General features: G+C 42.0%; 1 protein-coding gene across 1 annotated transcript in view; it reads left to right on the top strand.

Moving 5' to 3' along the window:
- The window catches only part of LOC105568986 (MOXD1 homolog 2), a 211,739-nt gene extending 194,084 nt beyond the window's left edge, over nt 1-17,655 (top strand). Inside the window, exons 4-9 of the mRNA XM_012025097.1 lie at nt 5,241-5,435; nt 10,003-10,089; nt 13,110-13,292; nt 15,013-15,465; nt 16,322-16,515; nt 17,181-17,655. Of these exons, the coding sequence (XP_011880487.1) occupies nt 5,241-5,435; nt 10,003-10,089; nt 13,110-13,292; nt 15,013-15,465; nt 16,322-16,515; nt 17,181-17,655 (1,587 nt within the window). The remainder of the gene's footprint in view (nt 1-5,240; nt 5,436-10,002; nt 10,090-13,109; nt 13,293-15,012; nt 15,466-16,321; nt 16,516-17,180) is intronic.
- Nucleotides 17,656-24,413: the final 6,758 nt, after the last annotated feature.

Genomic DNA, 24,413 nt, shown 5'->3' with positions numbered 1-24,413 from the left:
AAAATTTATGCGCGTTGAATTCGTTGTCGCCCTCAAATTTCGATAACTTGTCAATTTTAAGCCTGCTTCTGAATACGCTTACTGTCATTGTGAAAGGGCCATCTTTAATACGAGGGTCGTCCCGTCGCGAACCTTCTTTTTCCTTCGGCTCGTCGCTGAAGTGAAGATTCGAAGGCGGGGAGCGTTATCGAGTTTCTAAAACGGAGTTTTCCGAGGAAGGAAGAGCGCGTCATTTGCTCACATAGCAAGTGATATCTTGCAACCCCGAAATTGGGGTACGCCCCTTAAATTCAACGACTGCCGCGCGACGTTAGCCGTGAGATACGATTCCTGGCGTAATACTCGACGACGAAGAACAGGGGTGGGAAGTTCGAAGGGGGGGAAAAAGTGGATTTTCAATTTCGAAGGATAGACGAAGCAGTTTGCGTGCTCGATCGAATGACTCTCATTTGTTATCTCTTTATTGTAACTCTTTTTATAGTAACGTCGCTGTTACATTGACCCTTAGATCTCGAATCTAAAGGACGTCGACCTTTAATTCCGGCGGATTTGTATAATACGAAATCAGATAGAGATAATTATATTTGGCTACCGGAGAACTTGTGGATAATTGTCAAATGCTGAAATTGAATTGTTCCAGTAGATAATATTGCTCCGTTTACTGTTATTCGAGAAATTGTTTTAATGTCGTGATCGAAATTGTTTCCGGAGTCCAAATGCGAAGTCCACAATAACCTTACTGCTTCACGTAATAGGGGAACTCTATTAGGCGCCATTATAGTACTACGCTCCCTTTGATATAGCAGCTCCCACTGCCCTCCCTCTCTGTCTCTCCGTCTCTCTTCACACTCAACTTTGGGATTCTACGGAGCACGTGGCCCAGATCTTTTATGCCAGGGTTTCCAAGGGAACTCGCGCGCCATTTGCTCACATCGCGGCTGACATCTTTAACTTGTGAAATGGGATCTTCTGCCTCCCTCTCCCCTCTCCTTTGACCCAACGACTATTGGAACGGATAATTGCGAACTACTACTGTCTCCGACGTAGATACGCAGGCAGAGAGGACGTTGGTGTGCAAAACGAACAAGTGCGAGAGATTTACGGCTTGCGAGAACAACGAACAACAAAGTTGTCCCGCGAAAGAAACGTCGCTTGAGTTAGTGGAGGATGTCTTCGAATCTCAAATCCGTTCCGTTTGTCTTCTTGCTTACATCTCGTCCCGCCAACTTATCCAGCCTATCTTTCAAACAACATTTTTTTTCTTTCACATCTTACCCATATGTTTTAAGCAGGGATACTTTTTTTTATGGAAACGTTGTTGGGTTAAAATATACAGCTAACGATCAACTCACGCTTATAAATGCAAGCTAAATAATGAATAAATTATCAACTTGGCACGTGGATTTTTTTAAAGAACAATCCTTATCACAGATTCGATCTATATTATCTTAAAACAATGTAAAACTTTTGTTCAGAATGTTATCAAATACGTACGCAAATTAGGGAAAATGCTGCTTGATAATTATGCAAAAATTCGGCTGTAATATTTTTTAAAAACTTTTTAAATTTTTATATTATTTCCTTTCGTTTTGAAGATTTTTCATCATTTATTACATTCTCTGTACACTATACACACACCTTTTCTTTCTATGCGGTAACTTTTTGCATATCTAATGTTATTAGTATCTAATGAGCATCCCTAATAAGCATCCTTGTGATAATTAATGCATATTTATGGTTTTCATGGGTCATATCCTCGCTTAAGGATCCTTACAAGCGTCGGTATCGCTCTCGCTTCCGGAGGAAACAGTCCACATCGCTCTTCCCTTGCCGATCTACTTAAGTATGCAGCGGGTTAGGTGGATCTTTTAAATCAGGATTTTTGAGATCGACTGCGTGGCTTCACTCGCATCGCGAATGGCGGACTCGAACCTGACAATAGCGTCGCGTTCTTTGAACCCGACGATCAACGAGAATTACAAGCTACTATTTTCCGCGAAGCTTCCGCATAAGAATGTGTCGAAATGGAAGATAAAAGCGAGGATATCTGTTGCTGTCCTTTGTGAATTTAATGGAAGTATATTGCACTATAATTGTGCAAGAGTTAAAATATTTCAAGCGATTGCAAAATGAATTCGAACTATCGGGTGCTGAGTTAGAAGGTTAATTCAATTGTGGCGAGCGAAGAGATCTGGGAAATGATTAGAAACATTAAAATAAAAAGTAATTATGCATTCATGAATCGTGATATTCAACACTGCGGAAAATGAAATGTGAAATTATGTCAGAACTATCGAGATGAAATACGAGATATCAGAACTCTCCGAATTAATCACAAACTTTGTGTACGAAGAAAACCTAGAAACAGAAAAAAAGAGCGGAAAAGACGCATTTATTATCGTCCTTAGGTAGACTCTTTTGAAGTCCGGGAAAAAAGCGGTAAGAATCTTTAATGATACAACAGGGATTTAATTTAGCTCGTATTTGAAGTATCACGCGATAAATCTATAATATCCGAGACTAGCTAAGCTTCCTTGAAATTATAGATCTCGTGATCAGAATAAATTTTTCTTGTCGCGAAAATTTAAAGATCGCCCTTTTGCAACAATCGCTTAATTGTCGATATTACGTGTATCCGGATAAACAAAGCGGATAAATTAAATTTTTTTCAATGCAAACTATTTGAAATTCACTAGAGAACAAAATAATGTTATTTATCCGACAGCTGTCTGGAGCTTGTCTTTGATATTAAAATTGGTTGCTTTTGAGACATGGCGTGCTTGTGAAGGGGAACTGCAGGCGCGGTTAATCGAAGGGACGACAACGAGAGTGCATAACGTAGTCGAAGGGCGTCTCCGGAATCAATCGATTCGCGAATCGCGTGATTCCCACCTCGTTCTTTTCAGAGTGTGATGCCCATTTACTCCGATCGACCCTCCATCTTGGCCCCAGGAATCTTTCGATCTGTCGGATCTGGGTCGCCACGTCGTATCTCCTACACTTTCTCGCTTCCGTTGGCGAGTACGGCGCCCGATTGTCTTAACCAATTCGGAAACAAACGTAGGTTCGCCGACGATTATACGCGGCGGATTTAACGGACGTGGGGGGTTCCTCCTCCTCCGAGGAGGGGCCCGGCACGACGTGGGGCTTGGCGATTATCGAGAAACGTGAATGGGTAACACGTGAGCGGGTTTGCAAATTCGTACGTCGCCGATTGCAAGACTTCTGTGATTCCTCCGGCGATTTTTTGCTTCGCGTCGAGACGTGTCTGGCGTGGCGAAGTACGCTCTTAATCTAGGTCTCCGATACGTTAATGGCGGCAGACAGGGGTCGATAACGATCGAGGGTATGATGGATGCGAATTTCCGCGGTACCCGGTTTGATATTTCTGAATTCATGTTTCGTAAGGTCATTTAGGCAAATTACTATCGCAAATATCTTAGTTGCGTGTTTAATGTAGACGTACGCATGTGTACAATCTCTAATCTATCATTTCATTATCATATAAAAATACAGTTGCTAATTTTCTTTTCCATGACTTCTTTTAACTATAAATATCACAAGTTTACGAAAAATACGTTAAATTCTCTATGTTAATCTTACAATTAGTAAAATCGGGCATACTAAAAATAAAAAGAAAAGCCATTAATTAATTCAATAATGCATCTTTGCTAAAAAAAATGTCAAATTCTTATTTATATCTATCAGTCTTCGTAGATTTTAGTTCCTACCTCATCCCGTGATGAAAGAGCGAAATTAATAGATTAAAGATTAAAAAGAAACAGCGTTTCTGCCATTATTTGGAAAGATTAGCGTCAACGCAGAAATTCCATTGATTATAATCTCGCAAATTCGGCTGGTGATAACTGCGCGCTTTTCATTCTTATTCCTACCACTCGCGTCATGAGTGACCTTTTTTTTTTTTGAAACGAATCGGTTAACGAGCCCGCGTACGGTCAGTTCCCCAATCAGGCGCGATTGTCCCGCAACATGTAAGTGGCTTGCTTGTGTAAAAGCGACCCCAAGTTTGGCGCGGTTCGACACGTGTACGTTTCGCGGGCAACCGCGACAGGCGGACGGCGGGACACTGTCGCTTGTATTCGGTATATGGCCCGACCACCCTCGATGGCCGCCTTTCTTCTCGAGGGGTGAATCGCGTATGCCCGCAGCATGACCGCAGATGATTGGCGCGCGCCAAGAGAAATCGACCACCCTCGTGGATCTAGGGGTGCCCACGGCTATCGTGGGCGGTCCGAAATATAGCCAGACTTTTAATTGCGGAATTATTAAGACCCGCGTATAACGTGAGAAAAATACCTTGTACCGTATTATTTTGCCGAATCTATTAACATAGCGAATCGTGTATGCGAATCTTTTATTAAGTATATTGTAGTTGCAAGTTTTATCTATCAGTGCGCGAAATTTTAGACCCGGTCGCCGATGGAATAAAAGAAAGAAAAAGTGTTAAAGTTGTACATTTTAACATAGGAGTTACGGGCCGATGCAGAAGCATCGGTTTGAGGGTTAATATTATTTCATAGAAATAGTAGATCTTATCAGAAAACGAGATAAACATAATAAGTGTCATTAGAATTCAAGTGCGCTATTAAATATATGAGGTCACTTGCACTTCTGCAAGCAAATACTTATTAGTAAAGTCAAGAAATAAAATGTTTTGAGGAAATCTGACCGCTCTTTGAGATTTGACAACGTCACATATTTTGAAACGTGCATATATAATTTAGTACATCAACGAATGTGATCACGAATGCATTAAGTAATATTTTTTTATGAAGAAAGTCACATGAATTTATAAAAATAAAAGAGGCCCCACCAAAGCACCCATACTATCCGCTCCTTTGTGCAGGAGCCACCTTAAAAAAGAACGTCAACTCTATTTTATCGAAAGTACATTAGTAATAGAAATTAAAGCGCATTTCTCTTCTACTTTTCTGAAATGTTATAAGAATAGCTTACAATGGTCCGCCTGGCACAATTTTTGATCGTAAACTTCACAAGAGGTTTTGATTAAAAGACGCAGCCAAGCGCGCAATTTTCGGCAGAGGACGCTTATTCGCGTCGTGGGAGAGCTCTTTTTCCGGAAAGCAGCAATTTTTATGGCGATCTAGGTACAAAGGCACGGCCCTTTGTAGCCCCCGTTTCGCTATCGATATTTTTCGGCGGCAAAAAGTGTAGCACGAGACACCCGTTTTGACTTTGGGCCATCCTTTGTGTTTCAGAACGACACGATGCAAGTGGTGTGGCAATATCACGTCGAGGAGCCGGTATCAGCGGCCGGTATCTTGCCCGATCACGGAGCAGTGCGAGGATCGAGACCGTTATATTTGGTGCAGAGAGACGCGCAGCCCAGACGAAGTTCGCGTAATCAGGAAATGGAACCGAATCTGAAGATCTGGGATATCTTGAACAAGCAGGTGGGTCGCGAAGCTCTGTTTTCAGTTTAACATATTAATTCTCATATTCATAAGATGTGTCCTGAGAGATAAAATTGAGTCTGAGGCATACAGAGATTCTGTCGAGATAAGTACTTAACGAATGAGATTAACTGGCTGAAGGGGGAAATATTTCGTCTCGCTCCAGATGTAATTAAAAGAGAGGAAGGGAGGGGCAGGAAGAGGGGAGCGCGCAGTTGGTGCACATTGCATTTATTATGATTTGCGTTATTACGACGGCACGTGACAAGAAACAAGAACAAAGTTAATATTCATCCCGACCGCGGAGAAATTCGCGAGCGCGAACAAAGACGATTAAAGAGTTTTAATTAGAGTTCACGAAAGTGGATCTGCCATCGGCGTTGTGATATTGGACTCGATTTGTGCGGAGGGCAGATTCAAGCCAGGTTTCATGAAAGTATTTAAAATAACTAAAGTTACTTTATTCAGGCTTTTCTGAGGAATCATCGTCAGCATTGTAATTCGTTATTAACTCAACATTAATTTCGAGCCAACGATATGTAGTTTTGTACCGAAGACTTCTGAAAACTTGCAATAAGAGGAAGACGATTCCGAGAGCTCCGGCTCGAAATGCTAGAAATAAAAATAATCGGCAGGCTCAGTACTCGATTTCTTCCAAGTTTTGAAAGCCGTAAAGTTGAAAATGATCTCATACCGATATAGGTAAGCCGTAACACAGAGAAGGTTAAAAATTTTCACGTGCGAAACAGAGGGAAAACTGGTTTCGCACGATCGGCGTTTCGATGCTGGCGGATGAGATGCGGTGAATCCATTCGTTTATCCGAGACGCGAACAAGCTTTTTTCAAAGCTCTCTCGTCATACGCTTTTGTTTCCGTCATTCGTAGACACGTGTACAGGTCGCGGGGTGCGTATGCACATTGCATGCGTGAGATGAATGTTCGAACGCATTTAGCTGGACGCGCGCGCGCGCGACTGGATTTTTATCACGCAGCCGTGTTGGGGTGAGAGAGAGAAAGAGAGAGAGAGAGAGAGAGAAGGCATTGTGCGCCGAATTTATGACGGCATAAATCTTAACCAGGTCACATCCGGCAAAAACTATTCGTTCATTAGCGTCGCCGGCTCGTAGATTACGAGGTCGGCGCTATCGCCGAGAATCGGACAATGCTAATTCCACCGTCTGCCCTGCCGCTGTTTATAGTTTATATCGAGACCGGAATCGGGCCACGCTCCCGTATTCCGCTTGTTCGTCCACGAAAAAGTGCAAGATCATTCGCTGGACGTGCTGATAAACGATCCGGAAATGTTGACCATGTAATATCGTTTGAGACAAGTTTAGCGTCTCACGCGGAATATATTTCGCGCTCGTAAATACATTTCCACTTTGTCAAATTGCACCATTTTTACCTACATTTTTGCAGCCACTACCAAGACTTTGTTACAATCGCTGTAGTGGAATAATCGAGATAACAGGTCTGTCCTTTTTGCCTACATTTTACGTTGCTTTCCTTCTTCAAAGAAGCAGTATAGTATATATTTCTCTCACTTTGAATGTAAACAATGTAAAGATAACTAAAGTGCAACTAAAGAGACTTGATGTCCTAAAATGCAGGGAAATTATTTAGCATTTTAGATATGTACATATATTTAAATACAACACTTGCGGGCGAATTGCAAATATTTTCTGGGCTACAAGAAATAAGTAAATAAAAAAAAATAAAAATAAAATCACAACAAAACGCGAAGCGTTTAAAATGTTTCTCTCGCTGACCATTTGCTTGAAATTATTATTAAATTAAAATTATTTGTCCCCTTTCTAATGTCGATGTTAAAATATTGAAATATCTAACTTTACTTGTGCCTTTTAGACGTGGAATGACCCCTTAACTCAGATTCTGACGAATTACTCACGGAATACGAGATCTCGTGCATCAATGGAACCACTGTTACAACGGATCTCAGTAAATACGGAGACCCCAAAAGAAGTGGGGAATAACAATTCAATTTTCAATTTTTAAAAAATAATTATTGACGCGTCCTCTAGCATTAAAATATCACTGGCGTTATATTTCTATATTTCGATCTGCGCCTCTTTTTCGCACGAGTATCGCGAGAAACTTTCCTCTTAACTTGCTACGCAAAAGTTACCGAATGGCCGAGTAACTTTCGTGTCGCGATGAATATGGAATAGAAGAATAGGCACAAAGAAGACGAGGCTGATAAGGAATGGGTTTACATTGCGCTTCTCTCCAGATTCTCCCGTTTGTTATATGTGGAGATTATTACTGGTTCGTTAATTCTTAAATTCTTGCCATACATATTTGCAAACACTGTCCTATTTCTTTTATAAAACATGTTGAATTAATTTTAGCAAAGGCAGAATTAAAAATTGCACATGTAGCAAGATCGATTATTTCATTGTTCACCGATGGACGTTTTCGCAGCCCTTATTATCGGACACTTCGTGCCACTGCGAGTGCAGAAAGAAATCGTCTCGAGATGACGATGGCAGGCGCGATGCCTATTGGCGTAGAAATCGGAAATGCACTTGCGAGTTCTCTAAAAATCCCCCCGTCGCCCCCGGGCGTCACTCAACGTGCTCGACCGCAAAACAATAAACGCGCCCTCGTCCTTCCCGGTAATCTCGACATCGATAATTTCGCATAAGCGCGTGGGAGAATCCGCCGGCGTGGTTCGAGCGCTTAGGGCAGGAGAGAGTCGGTCGTCGGGGAGGAGATGCGCGAAAAAGAGAATTGTAATTTTCTCGGACGCTATACGGTCGTCCATACGCCCCGCGGCGAGCAGTTTGAAACGACCCACCAGCACCCTGCCTTCCCCACTTCCCTCGGGGTCTCCGTATTTGCCGAGATACATTGTAACAGTGTAGCGTGGTTCCATTGATGCACGAAATCTCGTATTCCGTGAGTAATTCGTCAGAATCTGACTTGTAGATGGGAGATACATAAGGGACAAGTAGTACGACTAACACTAGCACGTGTCATTCTTTATCCCGTCATGGGGCAAGGAGCATATAATTAACCAGATTACTTGCAAAATCGTACAAGTTGTACAATTAGTTGTAATAATGGTGTCGTAACGTATATCGTTGACGAACAAGTAAAACAAGTAAATTACTGTTTCCACGTGAAACTTATACGCGATTTGCGTTGGAACAATTTTATAAACGAGAATTAAGTATTTCGTTGCAAATCTTATTCCATAAAACGAGAGGCGTCAATATACAGCCGGATGCCTAACAATATTGCCAAGTACCGTTTCGAGAACGTTTTGAACAATATGTGTTCGCACGTAACAATACAGCTAGTGTATACCGAGCGAAACACCTAGAACAAGTAACCCAACTAACGCCGGTACATGCAGTTCTTATTCTGTTATACGTGCCGAAAAACTCGCAACACGTTCGTGCACAATGCAGCCGGCCGTGCATGAGAACTGTGCAAAATAGTCGCGTGGCGTGGAAGGCGCCGCTTTGAGACAGAGCGAAATGGGCTCGTATATCACAAAAGCAACTTGCAACCTTGTTACGTAAGTCGCACGCGGCGTCGGAAAATATGGTAATGAATTTCTCGTATATATTTGCGTTTAACTGCTCTTACTCTGTTGTAACAAACCATTAACCTGACGTATGCATCAAGTAGCTAAGTTCCCCGAATTTTCCCCTCTACTTCTCGCTCTTTGTTTTAGCGAAAGAATTCTTTGTACTTGATAAGTGACGATTACTTTTAAGACGGAATGCAATAGGTTTTCGAAGCGGTAAAATCGTGGCAACATGATGATGTAACGCGACGCGATAAAATATCGCATAAAATATTTTTCCGATAAATTGTCTGGTGTTTTTGAAGTTTAATTATATCGGACAATTGTGACAATATTAATAAGACCAATTCTTGAAATACCGTTTTAATGTAAAAAAATCTTTTTACTCGAAATTTGTTTTATTACAAGCATTTAAATAATATTTTTATATAATAGATTTCCGAAGCAATGAAATCATGGCAACATGATGCAACGCAGTAAAATATCGCATAAAAATATTTTTCCGATAAATTGTCTGTTTTTGACGTTTAATTATATCCGATAATTGTAATGATATTAATAAGAACAATGCTCGAAATGTCGTTTTAACACAAACGGTAATATTTTACTCGGATTTAGGTAAATGTTTTATTACATACAACATGTTTGAATTAATATTTTTATATGTCGTATTTTGTGTTCAACTTTGTAATTGTGATTTTATTATTTATAATAGAAACTTACTGTAGTTTTCAAGTAGAAATGACGAGTACATGAAGGTAAAATTTTCATCTTTCCAATTTTGTCTGTACTTAACAATTCAGTTGTCTCCAAAAATACATGCATTTATTGCATGTGCACACTATGTGCGTCTAAATCGTATTTTCTTTCCGATAAAGTACATATTCGCATTAGTACTGTTGCCGTGACATTGATGCCGAGGCATCAATGGTCCGAATGTAGCAACTCTACCCGTTAGTTTCGCGTGGAATTATACTCGCTTAACGAAGTACCATTCGAATTGCTGTGCAGGTTCGTTTACCCATGGGGCAAGACACGCTGCTCTGGTGCCGTGTCCTGAGGATGCCGAGCATTAATCAGAAACACCACGTCGTGAAGGTGAGTTCCTCCAGGTATATAACCCGTTTACGGTAGCTCGCGCGCGCCCGCCGCTCTCCGACTTGATTAAAGCGAAGGTGGATGCTCTTGTAATGCCGAAGAAACTGCACGTCGAGTTTGCCGACTCGCCCCTCCTATCTCCCCCCCCCCTCCCTCCCTCCCTCCCTCCCGCCGCAGCCTCTCTTCCCCATACGGGAGTTATCTTCTGCCTCGCGTGTTTTCGCGTCTGAAGATGCAGCATCTTCAGGTAGCCGTCCGATAAATATGCCGCGCAAAATGATAATCTAGAGGTTACGATGCTTTATACCGAGTGATTAATCATGGTCGACGGTTTCTTTTAGAAATATTCTGACGTACTAGCAGAAAGAATTGTTTCAATTCACAATCTCGCATCCTTCCTGATCATCTCTTAAATAGTACCTCGATCGTATGTAAAATCTTAAGAGGATTAACGCGTGTGATCTTTAACACCTAACAATGTTCAAGCATTCTATAATAAGCCAGTACAGGAGTATACTTAAAGTCACCAGTGATGAATAAAATTGAAATAAAACTTCTTGTTCCCAACTGGCACTATATTAGTTAAATATTACATTTTCTGACGACTTCCTGCGTTGACATTGACCTTGCGAGTCTGCTATAATTTATGCTCTGCGAACATCTATGCACGAGTTCGGTTACTTGATAAGGACCTGACACTTGCCTCGGAACGTCGTACCAAATGTAACATTTAACTAATATATTGCCAGTTGGATCAACAAGAAGTTTTATTTCAATTACATTCTATAATACATGCTAATTAAGGACTTCGATTTTTCCGCATACACGCATACACACAAGTCCTGTAATCACATCTTACATTTACTTATAAATGCTATAATTAAGCATTCTTTGAGTTTTAAAGCTTGGCCTTTTATGGCAGGCACTTTTTATGGCACCAAAAAAGATGATAAAGTGATCGCATTACTCGCTCGATTACAAAAAGATCTTCGATTTGCGTGCCGAATGCAAGTCGATCGATTAATTCGGCCGTGAAACTTCATTGCAAATGCACGACTGGGCGGATCTGCATGATGGCAGCATCAATGCGGTAGGCAAGATCGTTTCGTCGTTCCGGCCGCCGGTTTCGCTACCAACGCTGACAGATCGACGCACGAGATGTCATCGATAAATGCGACAGTGACAAAGCAGCCGGTCGGAAACCTTGTATTACTGCCGTGTATAGAGTCACGCTGATAATAAGGTCCATTTCGACGCAGAAGTGCGCGATTCTCCAAATCGCGTGTTAAAAGTCCAAGTTGGACTGGCAGTGAAGCGCAAGGCAAGACAGTATTTGCCGATTTCCGCATTCGCGAATTCAACGAGACGCAATACTTTATCGTCGACGAGATCGGTTGTGTCTTACGTTACGTTAATGTTCTTCGATCTATCGCTATTGCCTCGTTCTCTCGCAATCGACTTCATTATGCTTTTACACACGTGCATTAAAAGCTGTTCATTTTCATTATATCTAAAAACGACACGCGCGGGATGCTTGAAATTTAATACCTTGTACGAACAGATTGAGGAATATAGCACAGTAATACGAAGGCGTACTTTTATCGAGGAAAAATTGGTCGAGCTGAAGAAAATTGCGCGATTAGAAAAGGTGCCGTAATACTTGGAGCTCTTGATATGAAAGATCGCGTAAATGCTACCCTCTTTGCTATAAATTCTGGAATTTATGTACTCGCCTATTTTTACTAGGCTCCCCATTCGACGCGAATTTTATGTCAGCGAATAATTTAGACGAGAGATATTTCCGCAAGTAATTCACGTTTTACGCTTCTCGAGTTATATTCTTCCCGTCTCGCAAAGCGTATGATAACTCAATAAAATCTCACCTAACCATACACCCTGTTCATATCTCGCCCAGTTTGTTATTTAACCCGATGTAACAGATGTCCGTCAGTTATCGGAAAACCGGAGCAAGTGACGGATCATCCCCGCCGTCAGTTCCACAAAGAGGCTCTCTTGATACAAATTGTATTTTGTAAACATTTCTATTTTATATACTATTGCACTCTATTTCTTACTGCTTCAATCGCGTATTCTCCTTTCCACCTTATCGCTCTCGCCGATGTTCATATCCGCACCCGGGTGTTTCCAAATAGGGTGTTGGGTCGACTAGCTGATATAGTCCGCTCTATCTAGCGTTGGTCGACCGACCGACACCTGAATCTCGAACTCGATCGGACGTGACCCAACTACGCGATGCGATTGCTCTGTGTTCCTATCACTGGGTGCGGCGGCGGGAGGAGGGTCAGACGATTAGCGTTTCGATTGCGATAACTCAAGCGCTTAAAACGCGTACCTCTCCCCCTCCGTTCCTCGCATTTTACGGAACTTTTATTGACGGAGCATCAGGGCATTCTGAGGTTAACGGTCGGGCGAGCTGCCGTTAACCGTGGTATCGGCGGACGCCTTAATTTGTTGCTCCTACTGCGAAAGAGAGGGTCTCGAAACGGCACGTTTGCCCGCACGTAGAAGCGCGAGAGATACCGCGCGTATCGACTTGCAGACTCTCGAAGACTTGCCTTTTGCCAATTTTGCGCTCCAACAGCTTTCTCTAAACTGCTAGAAACGACGCCTATCAGGGTGCGAAGTGCCTGCCTCTTTCTGTTACTGCTGTTGATGTCCCATTAGCCATAATTCAACATTCCTTTTGCTTGAGACCGAAATGACGAATACACGAATCATTAACCGGACTAATTGCCAGTAAAACGATACGAAAACTTTGAAGAGACTGAAGAACGTCGCAAACTCTTTCCTTTCCATCAGCACAATTTAGTTATGCGAATAAACGAGATAATCTTCGCTCGAGACTCGCAGTTTCTTCAATCAATTCGGCATCGATTCTATCCGCGATAAAAGTGTCAAGCCATACGTCGTTCCTGAGTTATGAACACGTTACGAACACGACCGAAATGCGCTCGACATTAATCCTCGTTACGAGCTCGTATGCCTGTTCTGTATTTCAGTACGAACCAGTTATTCAGCCGGGAAGCAACACATACCTTCACCACATGACCCTGTACGAGTGCCGCGGAGATGAAGCCCAATTGGAATCCGCAGCCGAAACGACCGGGGGTGTCTGTTACGTTCCTGATAAACCCGCATTCCAGTGCAACACGATCGCAGCCACTTGGAGCCTCGGTTCTGAGGTATGTCGAAAACTTCGTTTACGCTCGCACGCCAAAGACCTCGACGCCGAGCACCGAGGTGCTTTCATATTGGCAAGTTTTTGCGGTAGTCACGGAAATCGCGTCTGCTGCGCACAATGGCAAAGATGCAGGGAATGCAGATTATAATATATAAATTTTACAACTTATTTATTCTCATAAATTACGCGCTCTATGATCGTCAATTAAAGCTCTTTGATCATTGAAATGTGACGGTTGAAATATTTACCCGAGTCGAAATTTTGGCCCTATGTTGAACCTTTTATTCTATTATGTAGTAGTACAAAATTTACTTCTACTTTAAAACTGATAATGTCGGAAATTTCTACTTTTGCCAATTTAGCATTAAAGTAGGTCCTTTTAAGTAGTGGTTAAAGTAAATTTTTAGAATCAACGATTCAAGGGAGGAGTAAAAATATATAATATCATCAAAGTAGGTTATTGCTGGTCTATGTAGATGTTTAGATCAGCTAAGTAGGTGCAAATTACCCTTAAAAGTGTGAAAATGGTACCCAAATTTCGACCCGGGACATAAGCATCTTTTAAGAATGTGGAGAAAGATGTGCATAAGCAAATATCTTAAATTCGTTGTATATTGTTTCATCTGTAATTTCGATCGTCAGAAATGTCCATTGGCCTTCACCGTATAAACTTGACTCCTCGTCAAATGTTGCGCGTGATCGTGCAAGGCACGTTCAGAGTTTCGTGATAATTCCGAGTGCGGTGTAATGTATACCAATGCGAGAGCAGGAATACCGCAAACTTGTTTCTTCGTGGTTATTGGTAATATGAACATCCTGTGAAATTGCAACCGATCGTAAAACGTGTCGGGATCTCGTATACGATTCCCAGTAAATGATGAATAATATTGATAATAACGTTAATTGAGATAACACACGGTATTTGCTATAATATTCAGTAAATGGTGCATCAAGCGCTTTTACTTTTATTTTGATTTCCGTATTTTAGCCTGCTTTTTTTTAACGCTAAAACAATGTCGATAATATTGCCGCATTATCTTCAAATATTTATCGGATTATCTTAAAAAATCATGACAATATATTTCGTAATTTGTATGTGATTCTATATTTATATAATAATGTTATTAAATGATTATTATTCAAATGTCAGATAGCAAATAAATATTAAATGAAAATTCTACTATTGGACGCGGGCGCAATTAATTAGTTCTATAAATTATGACGAAACGAGGACGTTTTGTATTGGATCTAAATTGAAACGTTTAGAGTTAAATTAAAAATCTCATTAATAATGCAGGCACGTTCGGTGCGGACGATCGGAATTACTCGGGCTATGTTCATAAATTTAGATTCAAAACGGTTTTGAAGATAGCGATTACCGATTCGGGGAATCGTGCGGATTGTTATCTCGTCATCGGTATCTGAAAATTAAAATTAACCGGACATAATTCGCGAGTACATGCACCGCCAATAAGGAAACGTATTTCATGAGCGACAATTTTCATCGGGGGCCTGTTCCCTGATGGATCGAGGCGTATACCGATTATACCAGTCTGGAAACGTCGCCAGGATAGAGGCGGGGATCAGACCGGACCAGATCGGACGAGAACGGGCCCCCGATCAGAACCGGACCGGCGCGGCGTACTCGCTGCCGGTCCTGTTTTTATTTACTGGCGGCTTCTGCATAATCCATCGTTTCCCTCTCTCTTTCGCCGCGCCAGGGCTTTAATTATCCGCCGGAGGCCGGATACGCGCTCAATCCGTACTTGGGGCCGCGCTACTACATGCTGGAGACCCACTACACGAACCCGCAGCTGGACGCCTTCATCAGCGACAGCAGCGGCCTGCGTCTTCTCTACACCGATCGACTGCGCGGCCATGACGCCGGTATCCTTAGCGTTGGCATCGACCCGAACTGGCGGCATATAATACCGCCCGGTCAGCCCGAGGTGGTCTCCGAGGGCCACTGCATCGCCGATTGTACCGCCCAGACGATACCGAACAACGGCATTAACATGTTCGCCGTGATCATGCACACCCACCAGCTCGGTAGGAAAGTCCGCCTGCGGCAGATCCGCGCCAGCGAGGAGCTGCCGCCGATCGCAGCCGACACCAACTACGATCCCAATTATCAAGAGTATCGGAGGCTTCAGAGACCGGTCAAGGTGTACCCGGTAAGTATAGTCTTAACTCTAGCATGACGTGCGGTGCACCGCGTGTGTACCGCGTATATTACTACTGGGAGATTTCCCAATGGAGAACGGCGATATTTCTTTTATTAAAGTATCATTATTTGAAAGAGGGAGATACCGAATACTGCGGGCTCAAGTTGAATTTCGTTTTAATCGTTATATCAGAATCCAATTTATTGGCCCATTTATTAAACTTCGCCCTCCCTACGGCGATAGCTAATGCAATTATTAGAAAAAAACCCGATTAACGGAAGAGGATCGCGAAGAACCGGGAAAAGAATCTCGGACTCTCCGCTGAGATTTTTTTCCTTGAAAAATAATCCAAGATAATTCTTAAGCGCTTCGCGAGTAACTCGCGTCTTCCACAGCGGTCCTTTAATATATTCTTATTTTTCCGTTCTGTTTCCGCCACGTTGCACGCCTTTCGTTTACTTGCCGCGAACATACCTCCAGCTGTATTATAACCCGTAGCACGTATCAGAAAGTTTATGAGCTTGTTATAAAGTTTATTAACGTGCAATAAGTATAGCTTTGATCACGTAAAGTGCCGACATGCTACGGATGCAGGGCATGAACCTGAGTTTAATTGTTTGAACGAGCTTCAACAGGGTGGGCTTAAACGCGATTACGTGTTAACATAGAATAAAAATATATTACAACAGTATTGAATTGAAAAGTAACCGCCTTACGGTTTCACTATACTAATCTAAGAGTTTCGACTTAAGCCTGTGTGTGTTATAGCTAGCTTTTATTTAATTTTTTAAATTAATGATCGCAAGTTCTTCAATTCTCAAGAGACTCTGTTTAGCCCGGTTCACGTGATCCTTTTGTATTACAGGGTGATCACTTGGTCGCCGAATGTACGTACTCGTCCGAATCTCGGACAGCCATTACGCTCGGCGGCCTGGGAACGAGAGAAGAAACCTGCCTGGTGTCCGTTCTCTATTATCCTCGCATTGAATTATCTCTTTGTTATTCTTTGCCTTCGCTACCGACAGTGCTGCACAGCTTGGGAATCCAGAAATTAATACAGTAAGTGACATTTCCATACATTTTTCTTACAAAACGTGTCATGTGATAAGATTATATCGACTATCCTTCGAGTTAAAGGGGCGAAGAAATGCTGGACGTATTTTATTCTTAAAATTTCGGAAGGATATACTTTTAGTAGTATTCGAGCTAATTGAATAATTAATTGTGGCTCGTGTGAAATTGATCTCGAACATAAATTCTTATTTTACGACAACGGCTTCCATTGGGCTATCTTACTCCGTGTCGTTACGAACTCGACTGGCAAATCGTTTACGCGAATGAGAGGAAAGTTTGATGGGGCACTAAGATACAATCGCACCTTGCTGCTAGTTTATGGCTGTATGCAAACGGTGATCGTTCGACATTTCGCTCTTTAATCGCTCTAAATTGGCTATTAGGGACAACTCGTATTACGAAAGTGCCGGTCGTCATTGGCTCAAGGAGCGACAGAGAAGCGCAGTAGACATTTAACTCGTAAATAATTCTTAAATAGAATTTCCACCGCTTTTTGTCTCGATATTTAATGATCGAAGATTTAACGAATAACTAATAATAATGTGAGAAAAGTGCGCGCATCACGATAATCAAACTAAAATATAAAAGAGGCGTGGTGTAAAATCCGAGAAGCACGGCGACTTTACGAGGAAATCTGATCTCTGGCGCAGGGGTTCCAGTCCTGTGATGATCCAGGAGCCGCAGAATCTGGCGGGTATGACGCTCGAGGAACGACTGGTCAGCTACAATTGGGGGTCAAACTTCCAAAGCTTCCAGGAAGCTACTCGCAGCGGCACGTTCAAGCCGTTGTGCGGCAGCAGTAGGGGCGCTCTGCCCAACACGGACAACCTCGAAGTGCACTACCCGCGTATCCTCAGGCCCTACGAGGAGGCGAGCGTGCCCTGTGCGAAGAAACCGTTGCGGAACAAGCTGTCGATGTTGTTGAGCGAAGACGGTGACATCGGCGCGCCCGTCGACCCCGACAGCGACGAGTCGAATGCGGTCGAGCGAGGTCAGCTGGTACGCAGCAAGGTGTCCCGCAGCAGCGACGCGGGACCCACGGCCGGCAGCTCCTGCGGCCGGACGGTATCGGCAGCGGTGATCCTGGCCGCCGTCACCGTTGTCGCGGGCGCCGCGTTCAGGTGAACGTCGCCGCCGGACGAGCGATCGTTCGAGTTTACTCGGATCCAGGATCGCCCTGGTGATCATCCATCGCGATCGAGCCCGCGGCGGATCGAGCAACAGCAGCAGCAGCAGCAGCAACAACAGCTAGAACGTGCGTGTGTTCGCGTAAGTACATGCCAATCTCAGCGACGCAACGTTTAGGCTTAGATAAGTGTTATTGTTCTTCGACCGAGCGCATCCAGGATTTTCCTCGAGCGACTCGGTTGGCGGACGTTTCTTTTTCGAGGCGGGATGACCTTTCTCCGGCACGGCTAGCGGCTGGCGCGATTTTCGTCGAGTACCATATCGTGTTTCGTACTGATAGGTGATAGAAATTACAGCCGTCTTTGACCTTCGTTACTCCGATACTGAATAGTGAAACTAGCGGTGAAAATAGTGAAGGAATCGAAACTGACTCGACACACTTAATTTCGGAATGCCAGCTCTCTAAAAATTCTTGCTTAGAAAACCTCAATGTAGCACAGTTTACATCCGTCTCTCGTTGAGAAATTCGTACGTTATTTCGAGGTTCAATTTGTTTAATTTTTAACATAAGCAGCTCGTAAAGATTTAAGCGACATATATAGCGACGTACCGCAATGAACTCGCCAGCCTTTAGTCGAGAGTGTCGAATTTTTTCTGAGAGTGGAAAAGGACAATTGCAATCACCATTCGATTCGGTGTAGAGAATACCTATATACATATATCTATCATAGAAAACGTAGAAGAAATTACCGAATCCACGTTATCTCGACTTATAGGTGTTGAAATAAAATTATGGTAATTTTGGAGGCATGTCATCGAAAACATCTCACCCGCCATACGCGATGTTCGGTTTTACCAGCAGGAAACGTTTACTCTCTTTTTCTGGGCCACGTAACTGTATTTTGAAAAAAAAACATCAAAATCAAGGAGCATGAAAGTAAACTCAATAAAATAAGAATATTTCGCCACTTTTTAAATTTAAATTGAACATTTTCTACAGAGAGAAATATTTTTTTCAAAGCTGATCCAAAAAGCTATGTCTTTCTTCAAGGCAAATCATTCTATGAAAGTTAATGTCAAGAGAACATCTACAAAGAACTAGATGTATGGAATATTTTTGCGCTGCTCTCAATTAGAAAATGTTCTTCCTCACGTTTTTGACATTCGTAAACTTCATTTTTTTACGTCGCTCCAATTTTACTTTGCTCTCGATGGCTCTCGGGAATATACACGAATTTGAAGCTCGGATGATGATAATCAAATATTCATCTCGGCATTTAAAAATCGCCCAGAAAGGAGAGAGTTAATGACGTTGTGCTGGCCGGAAACCGGATGTGAATGCGCGGCATATTAATTTTCGCCCGCGGTAAAACCGAGCATGGGAGATCGAATCTATCGTGTTCTCGTTTCGCGATCGGCTTTTCTCTTTCGCGACTTCCGTTTGCGCGCACCACTGTTATATAATAGAGAATTTTTGCGAGCAGTACTCTTCGAAACACGGTAAAAGCGGAAGTCCCACGCTCGGTGCGAAATATCTATAAATTGTCGTGACAGTTTTCACCTGAAATTTATATTATTATTTATATTCGGAACATTTGCATTTGCCATATTTGAAATACGCTGCTGCAAAAAAAAGTCTGCAATGTCTCGCGTGCTCGCGTAGGATGACCAATAGCGGGATATCTCTCGGATATGAATGCATCGGCTTTGTCATACGTAGACTTTAGCACGTATGAATCAATAATGCAAGTTGCGATGGAAATGAATAACACGAGAACTTGCCTGTTCTTTATATACTACACGTTCATTGCCTCGATGTACCAACTTGCAGTAATATAATCAAAACTTGAGAGAAATTGTATAGACGGAGGGGGGAGGGGGCGGAGAATTATAGAGGGGACCTACGAATCATTTTGCTTCGTATAAAATTATTTTTCGCGTCAATCTTGATAAAATCTTGATAAAATGTAAAGATTAGATAAACGACCCGAACATATTGAATTGTAGACTGCGATTATAATAAATAAATAAGATATTACGAAAAATTATGATAATAAAATTAAGTAACATTTTATTTTTAATAACTCGTAATCAAGAATTAAATTGTTGTAGAATATTGTTGTAAATATAATCTATGTAATGTTCTTAACTTTATACGAAATGATAATAATCGAAATCGAACGAGTCTCATGCAAATGCAATACATTTTATCATTGATACGAAAGTGATATTTCCGATAGCGGCACACGATCCATACTTTACACTTTGAGTTAATTAGTTCGTTCCGCGATCGCACTGCCTGATAAAGCTGCCAGTCGTTGTCGTCGCCCGTGAGTCACTCCATCATCATCGATTTCGAGACACTGCCTTAGCGCCACCACACGAATCGAAGCTACTTTTAAGTCGCATTAAAATGTATCTATTCCATCCTGATGGAGTAGGTATCATTTAATAATGAGAGTATTGGAGATGCTGTTTGATCTTTTCACGTACGACTTTGTCGGCGATTCCGAACGAGAGATATCCTAGCAAATTTTCGCGACTCGACGGAGCGGAATATTAATTTAAAATGCAATTATTTAGAGAAGATGCCATTTTTCGGCCGGGCTAGATATTGGTAGCCTAACAACAATAATTCTGTGTGAGTTTTCTATTCTGTTTCCAACTCGGTCTCGCACACATTTAATTTAATTATTAGGCCGCTAAGATCCAGCCCGACCGAGAAATGGCATCTTCTCCAATTAATTGCAATATATTCCTATCGGTCCTACTTTACTTATTATTGTTTATTAATTTAAAACTTCTTTCGAGCTAATCGCAAGAGTTTAATTGTTGGCTGTTTATTTGCTGTTCGAGAACCGGGCGAGACGTCGCGATTTTCGCGAAAGAACGTTTCGTGAATTTATTTTTCAGTGTACGACACGTGCTTTGTCCGAAGTTTTTCCAGCGCAGTGCTTTCCAATTTAATTCGACCCTTTATAACCAGATTTTTTCGTTTTAAAACAAATTACACAACCGGTGGATGGAAAATATCGATTAAATTATTAAAATTTAAAGAATATTGATGTATAAGCAGGTAAATTCCACATTACAAGGCATTAGAAAAAGTTAATCATAAATTCATTTGGAATATGAAAAAATATTACTTTGATTATTCTTCGTCATGCATTTTTCTGTGGAAAGAAAAGTATGAGATCGAATCAAGCGGAGAAAGTTAAATGAATCGAGTGAGATGAAAATTTTTATCTAAAATCTCGTTATTCTTTTTCGTATTGACTGAACAAAAAATTAATTTGCAAAACTAGAATTACGTGTTACGCAAGGAACGTACTTTCCGTTATGATAAAAATTGCTCGCGAAATTCCACGGCGAACATTTGGGAAACACTGCTCTGACGACTTCGGCGGTCACGCGATAAATGTGCGCGCGCTTCAGTACGTCGTGCTCGCACGGTTCTCGCCGAAGTCTGTACATTTTGTTAATTAGACCGTAGCGATAAAGGCGCATTTTTAATAAAGATTGTATAAGCATTGGTTGATTTGCACGCGATGATAATTTCGTGCGAGAATCTAAGTCTCGTTACCGAAATCGTAATTCAACTTTTGTTGACGCGTTTTACGAAGGGGTGTGTTACTTAACCAACGTTTATATATAAATATATAAATAGACACACTATATATATATTATACATACCCGACGACTCTTTGTAACATTCTGTACAGTTTATTACGTGTAGCGTTATTCACGCGCGCTTGTCAACGCTCGTTGTCGTATGGGCGATTATTTATTTTTTATTTAATGTATAAAGCGATATAACTTGCGACTTGACACATCTCTCATTGTTGCGTACACATACACAGAGACAGACAGACAGACACACAATTCACACACACACTTTCTCTCGCACTTTCGAAGATTTCGAACCAATATGACACATTTGGGACACTCGATTCTCCGACAAATTGTGTGATTCTTATTAATTCTATCCACATTAGGGATATCGAAGAGTAATCGGTATGCGCTTGAGCGTGCGATAATTTACGATTGCTCAACGTATATGCTAAGTTATCAATTATAGATTTATAAATCTATGATTCAGCGACTTATGGTTTTGTAACGTATCTTTTAAATGAAGTTATTCAATTTTACCAAAGTTCTGTTTATCTCCAGTTTATCGATTAATTAATATAATTACCATTACCATCGTAAAATTGATGTTATTATTAGCCGCATACTTGAATCAGCTGCACGATACAAATAAATATAGATGACGTGCCTAGTAAACTCGTGAACGTTCTCAAGGGCTAAACGAAACGTTTTGAAACGATACGATCTGCATGGCGATTTGCATTCGATTCGAAGGCTTCTCCTGATAATTTCCATTTAAATGACTCTCGACTCGGATTTGTTCTTTACTCTACCTCATTTCGAAATCAAACGAAACGGAAGTGTCCCTAAACACGCGCTGTTACCGATTTTCATTTTGCACCGGTATTAACAGAAAGAAAGAAGAAACGGAGAGTTTCATTAGCTGAAATCAATTTGAAATTTTTTTCTTCCAAATCCCGTCGAATTTACACTTTTCGATGGTAGATCGGAAAAGATCTTTTCCTTACCTACTCTCCCTTCTAGCATAGCGAAATCTCAAAGTAGGCGCGACTAATCGGTATCGGACACGTAGGTACGTTTTACAATTTAATACTAACTGGTAATTCGTAAATGTCATAGGAAAATCTGTGTGTGTAGAGAAGATCTTAGGGCAAATCGAATGGCCGTATCTCAACCCCTAAGCAGTCGGGATTCTCGAGTGTGTCTCGCAACATTCATTTATTCGTAACGTAGCATAATTCAAGCGAGTCGAAACTCATCAGCGAAGAGAAGGGAACCAGTTAAAATTATTTCATTCAAACGCGTACAATAATATATGACTTATGACGTAATAGCCGTTGTGTTTTTAATCATAATTTGTTTCGCGGAAACGTCATTTCTGTGTTGACTCTTGGAAAAATTATTCGCATTACACAAAACACAGATTTCGATTGTCGTCGACTACTTAAGGGCCACAAGCAGCGCGGAGGTCATTCGTTCGTAACCACGCTGTACTTGTCGAATCGAAAATCGCTGAGAACTGCAGTGTACTATATATTGCTTTACAAATATTGTGTTCCGATTGGACTCGGTTCAACGGCGAGAACGCGGGGAATTATATCCCGACGATGGAAAGCGATCGGCGTTGCCGGACGATAAATCCATGGCATGACGTCGCCTCCCAACTGTGCTTGATGGTACGTAGTTGTTCGGCCAACTATTTTCGATAACTCGCAACACGCCGGACAATTATTACGCAAAAGAGACAGCCACCGCAACGTTTTTTTTTCCGATAACCCGTTATCCGCGAACAGGTGAGTTTCCGCCGCAGAGTTAGTCGATATTTCCGAGAAATTTGTTCGTTTAAAATGGAGCACTCGTGTCGACGGCAAGTTCGCACGACGGGATATGGTTCGCGTTTAACGCGTTTTCGCCTGAGAATGCGAGAGCGCGGCCGAGTTTTTCCCGGGAGTCGCGGAAGTTTCGCGTTTCCCTCAAAGAGTAGGATTTCTTTTAATGAATAAATCATCCGTTGAAACACCGGGTATCGACTACCGATGGGATTCGAACGGCGTCGCGTTATCTTCCGGCATCGTCGATCGATACAGTTTTCTCGACGGAAGCGGATTAACAACACCAGCTGAAGTACATGTAGCCGCAGTCAGAAATTCTCGACTGATTCCGCGGATTCGATCGAGTCCGCTATAGTTTTTTTTTCCTCCTCTCAATTCTATCTCTCTTTCTCTCTTCATTGCGTGGACATGCATGTTAGGATCTGCTGAATGTCGGACGATTTTTAACTTCGTCAAACGGGCTCGTAACAATCGATGCGCGATGAGCGGGGACGACGCGACGTATCGTCCTTGTCCGAGGAGTTAAATGCACGTCGTCGACGGATGCTGGGAATCCTGGCAAAACCTCTCGTCGCGGATCTCGTCGGCGACGTGAAATGGGTGCTAAAGAATCGCCGGTGATATGAATAGAACAATCAAGCGAAGCGTCACGAGTAAATGTCCTTTAATAAACTGGGATAATTATTATGTTAGGTAACACACGGTAGAGCGACGTGTTACGCCATTTATACTCGATGATCTTGTATCGTAGATATGTTAGGCAATTTTTCTTTTGTAACGATTGCCGGCGCTCACCATTCCTTTCGACGACGTCCGAGGCGATTTTCAAAACTTTCTCGGGACTCCGATCTACTTTACAGCAATTGTTTTTCGACAATCGTTTAAAGAGGCTCAAGTCGAATCTTTACTTAATTAAAAATAACGTAGCGGATCTAAAGAATTAATTATAACTAAAAACTCCCTATTTCCTTCGATATATACGTAGAGTATGTAATACCAAGTCAACGGGATACTTTTTCTCTTTTCTCGAAAGCAAAATCCACGTTGCGACGCTGGAAAATCGAATTTCGTGGCATCGCGAAGTGTGCTGACACCTTCTACCTTCCACCTACCACCATCTACCATTTCCAACAAAAATGTTTATTCCATCGGGAGTACCGAACCAAATTTGAGTGGATATGATTCCCGTTTTGAAGCGCGCGGAAAGTCGGTCGATGTCAACGTCGCCGCGGGCTTGACGAAAACGATGGTGAAGGCCGGGAAATCGAAAATGTATGTACTGTACGTAGAAGATTAGCGATCGCCGACTCTCGA

This window comes from Vollenhovia emeryi, unplaced genomic scaffold (assembly GCF_000949405.1).
Source record: "Vollenhovia emeryi isolate VEMERY1.0 unplaced genomic scaffold, V.emery_V1.0 DF939126.1, whole genome shotgun sequence".
NCBI classification, from domain to species: Eukaryota; Metazoa; Arthropoda; class Insecta; order Hymenoptera; family Formicidae; genus Vollenhovia; species Vollenhovia emeryi.
The sequence above is the reverse complement of the archived record's forward strand: the minus strand, read 5'-3'. Positions and strand labels throughout refer to the sequence as shown.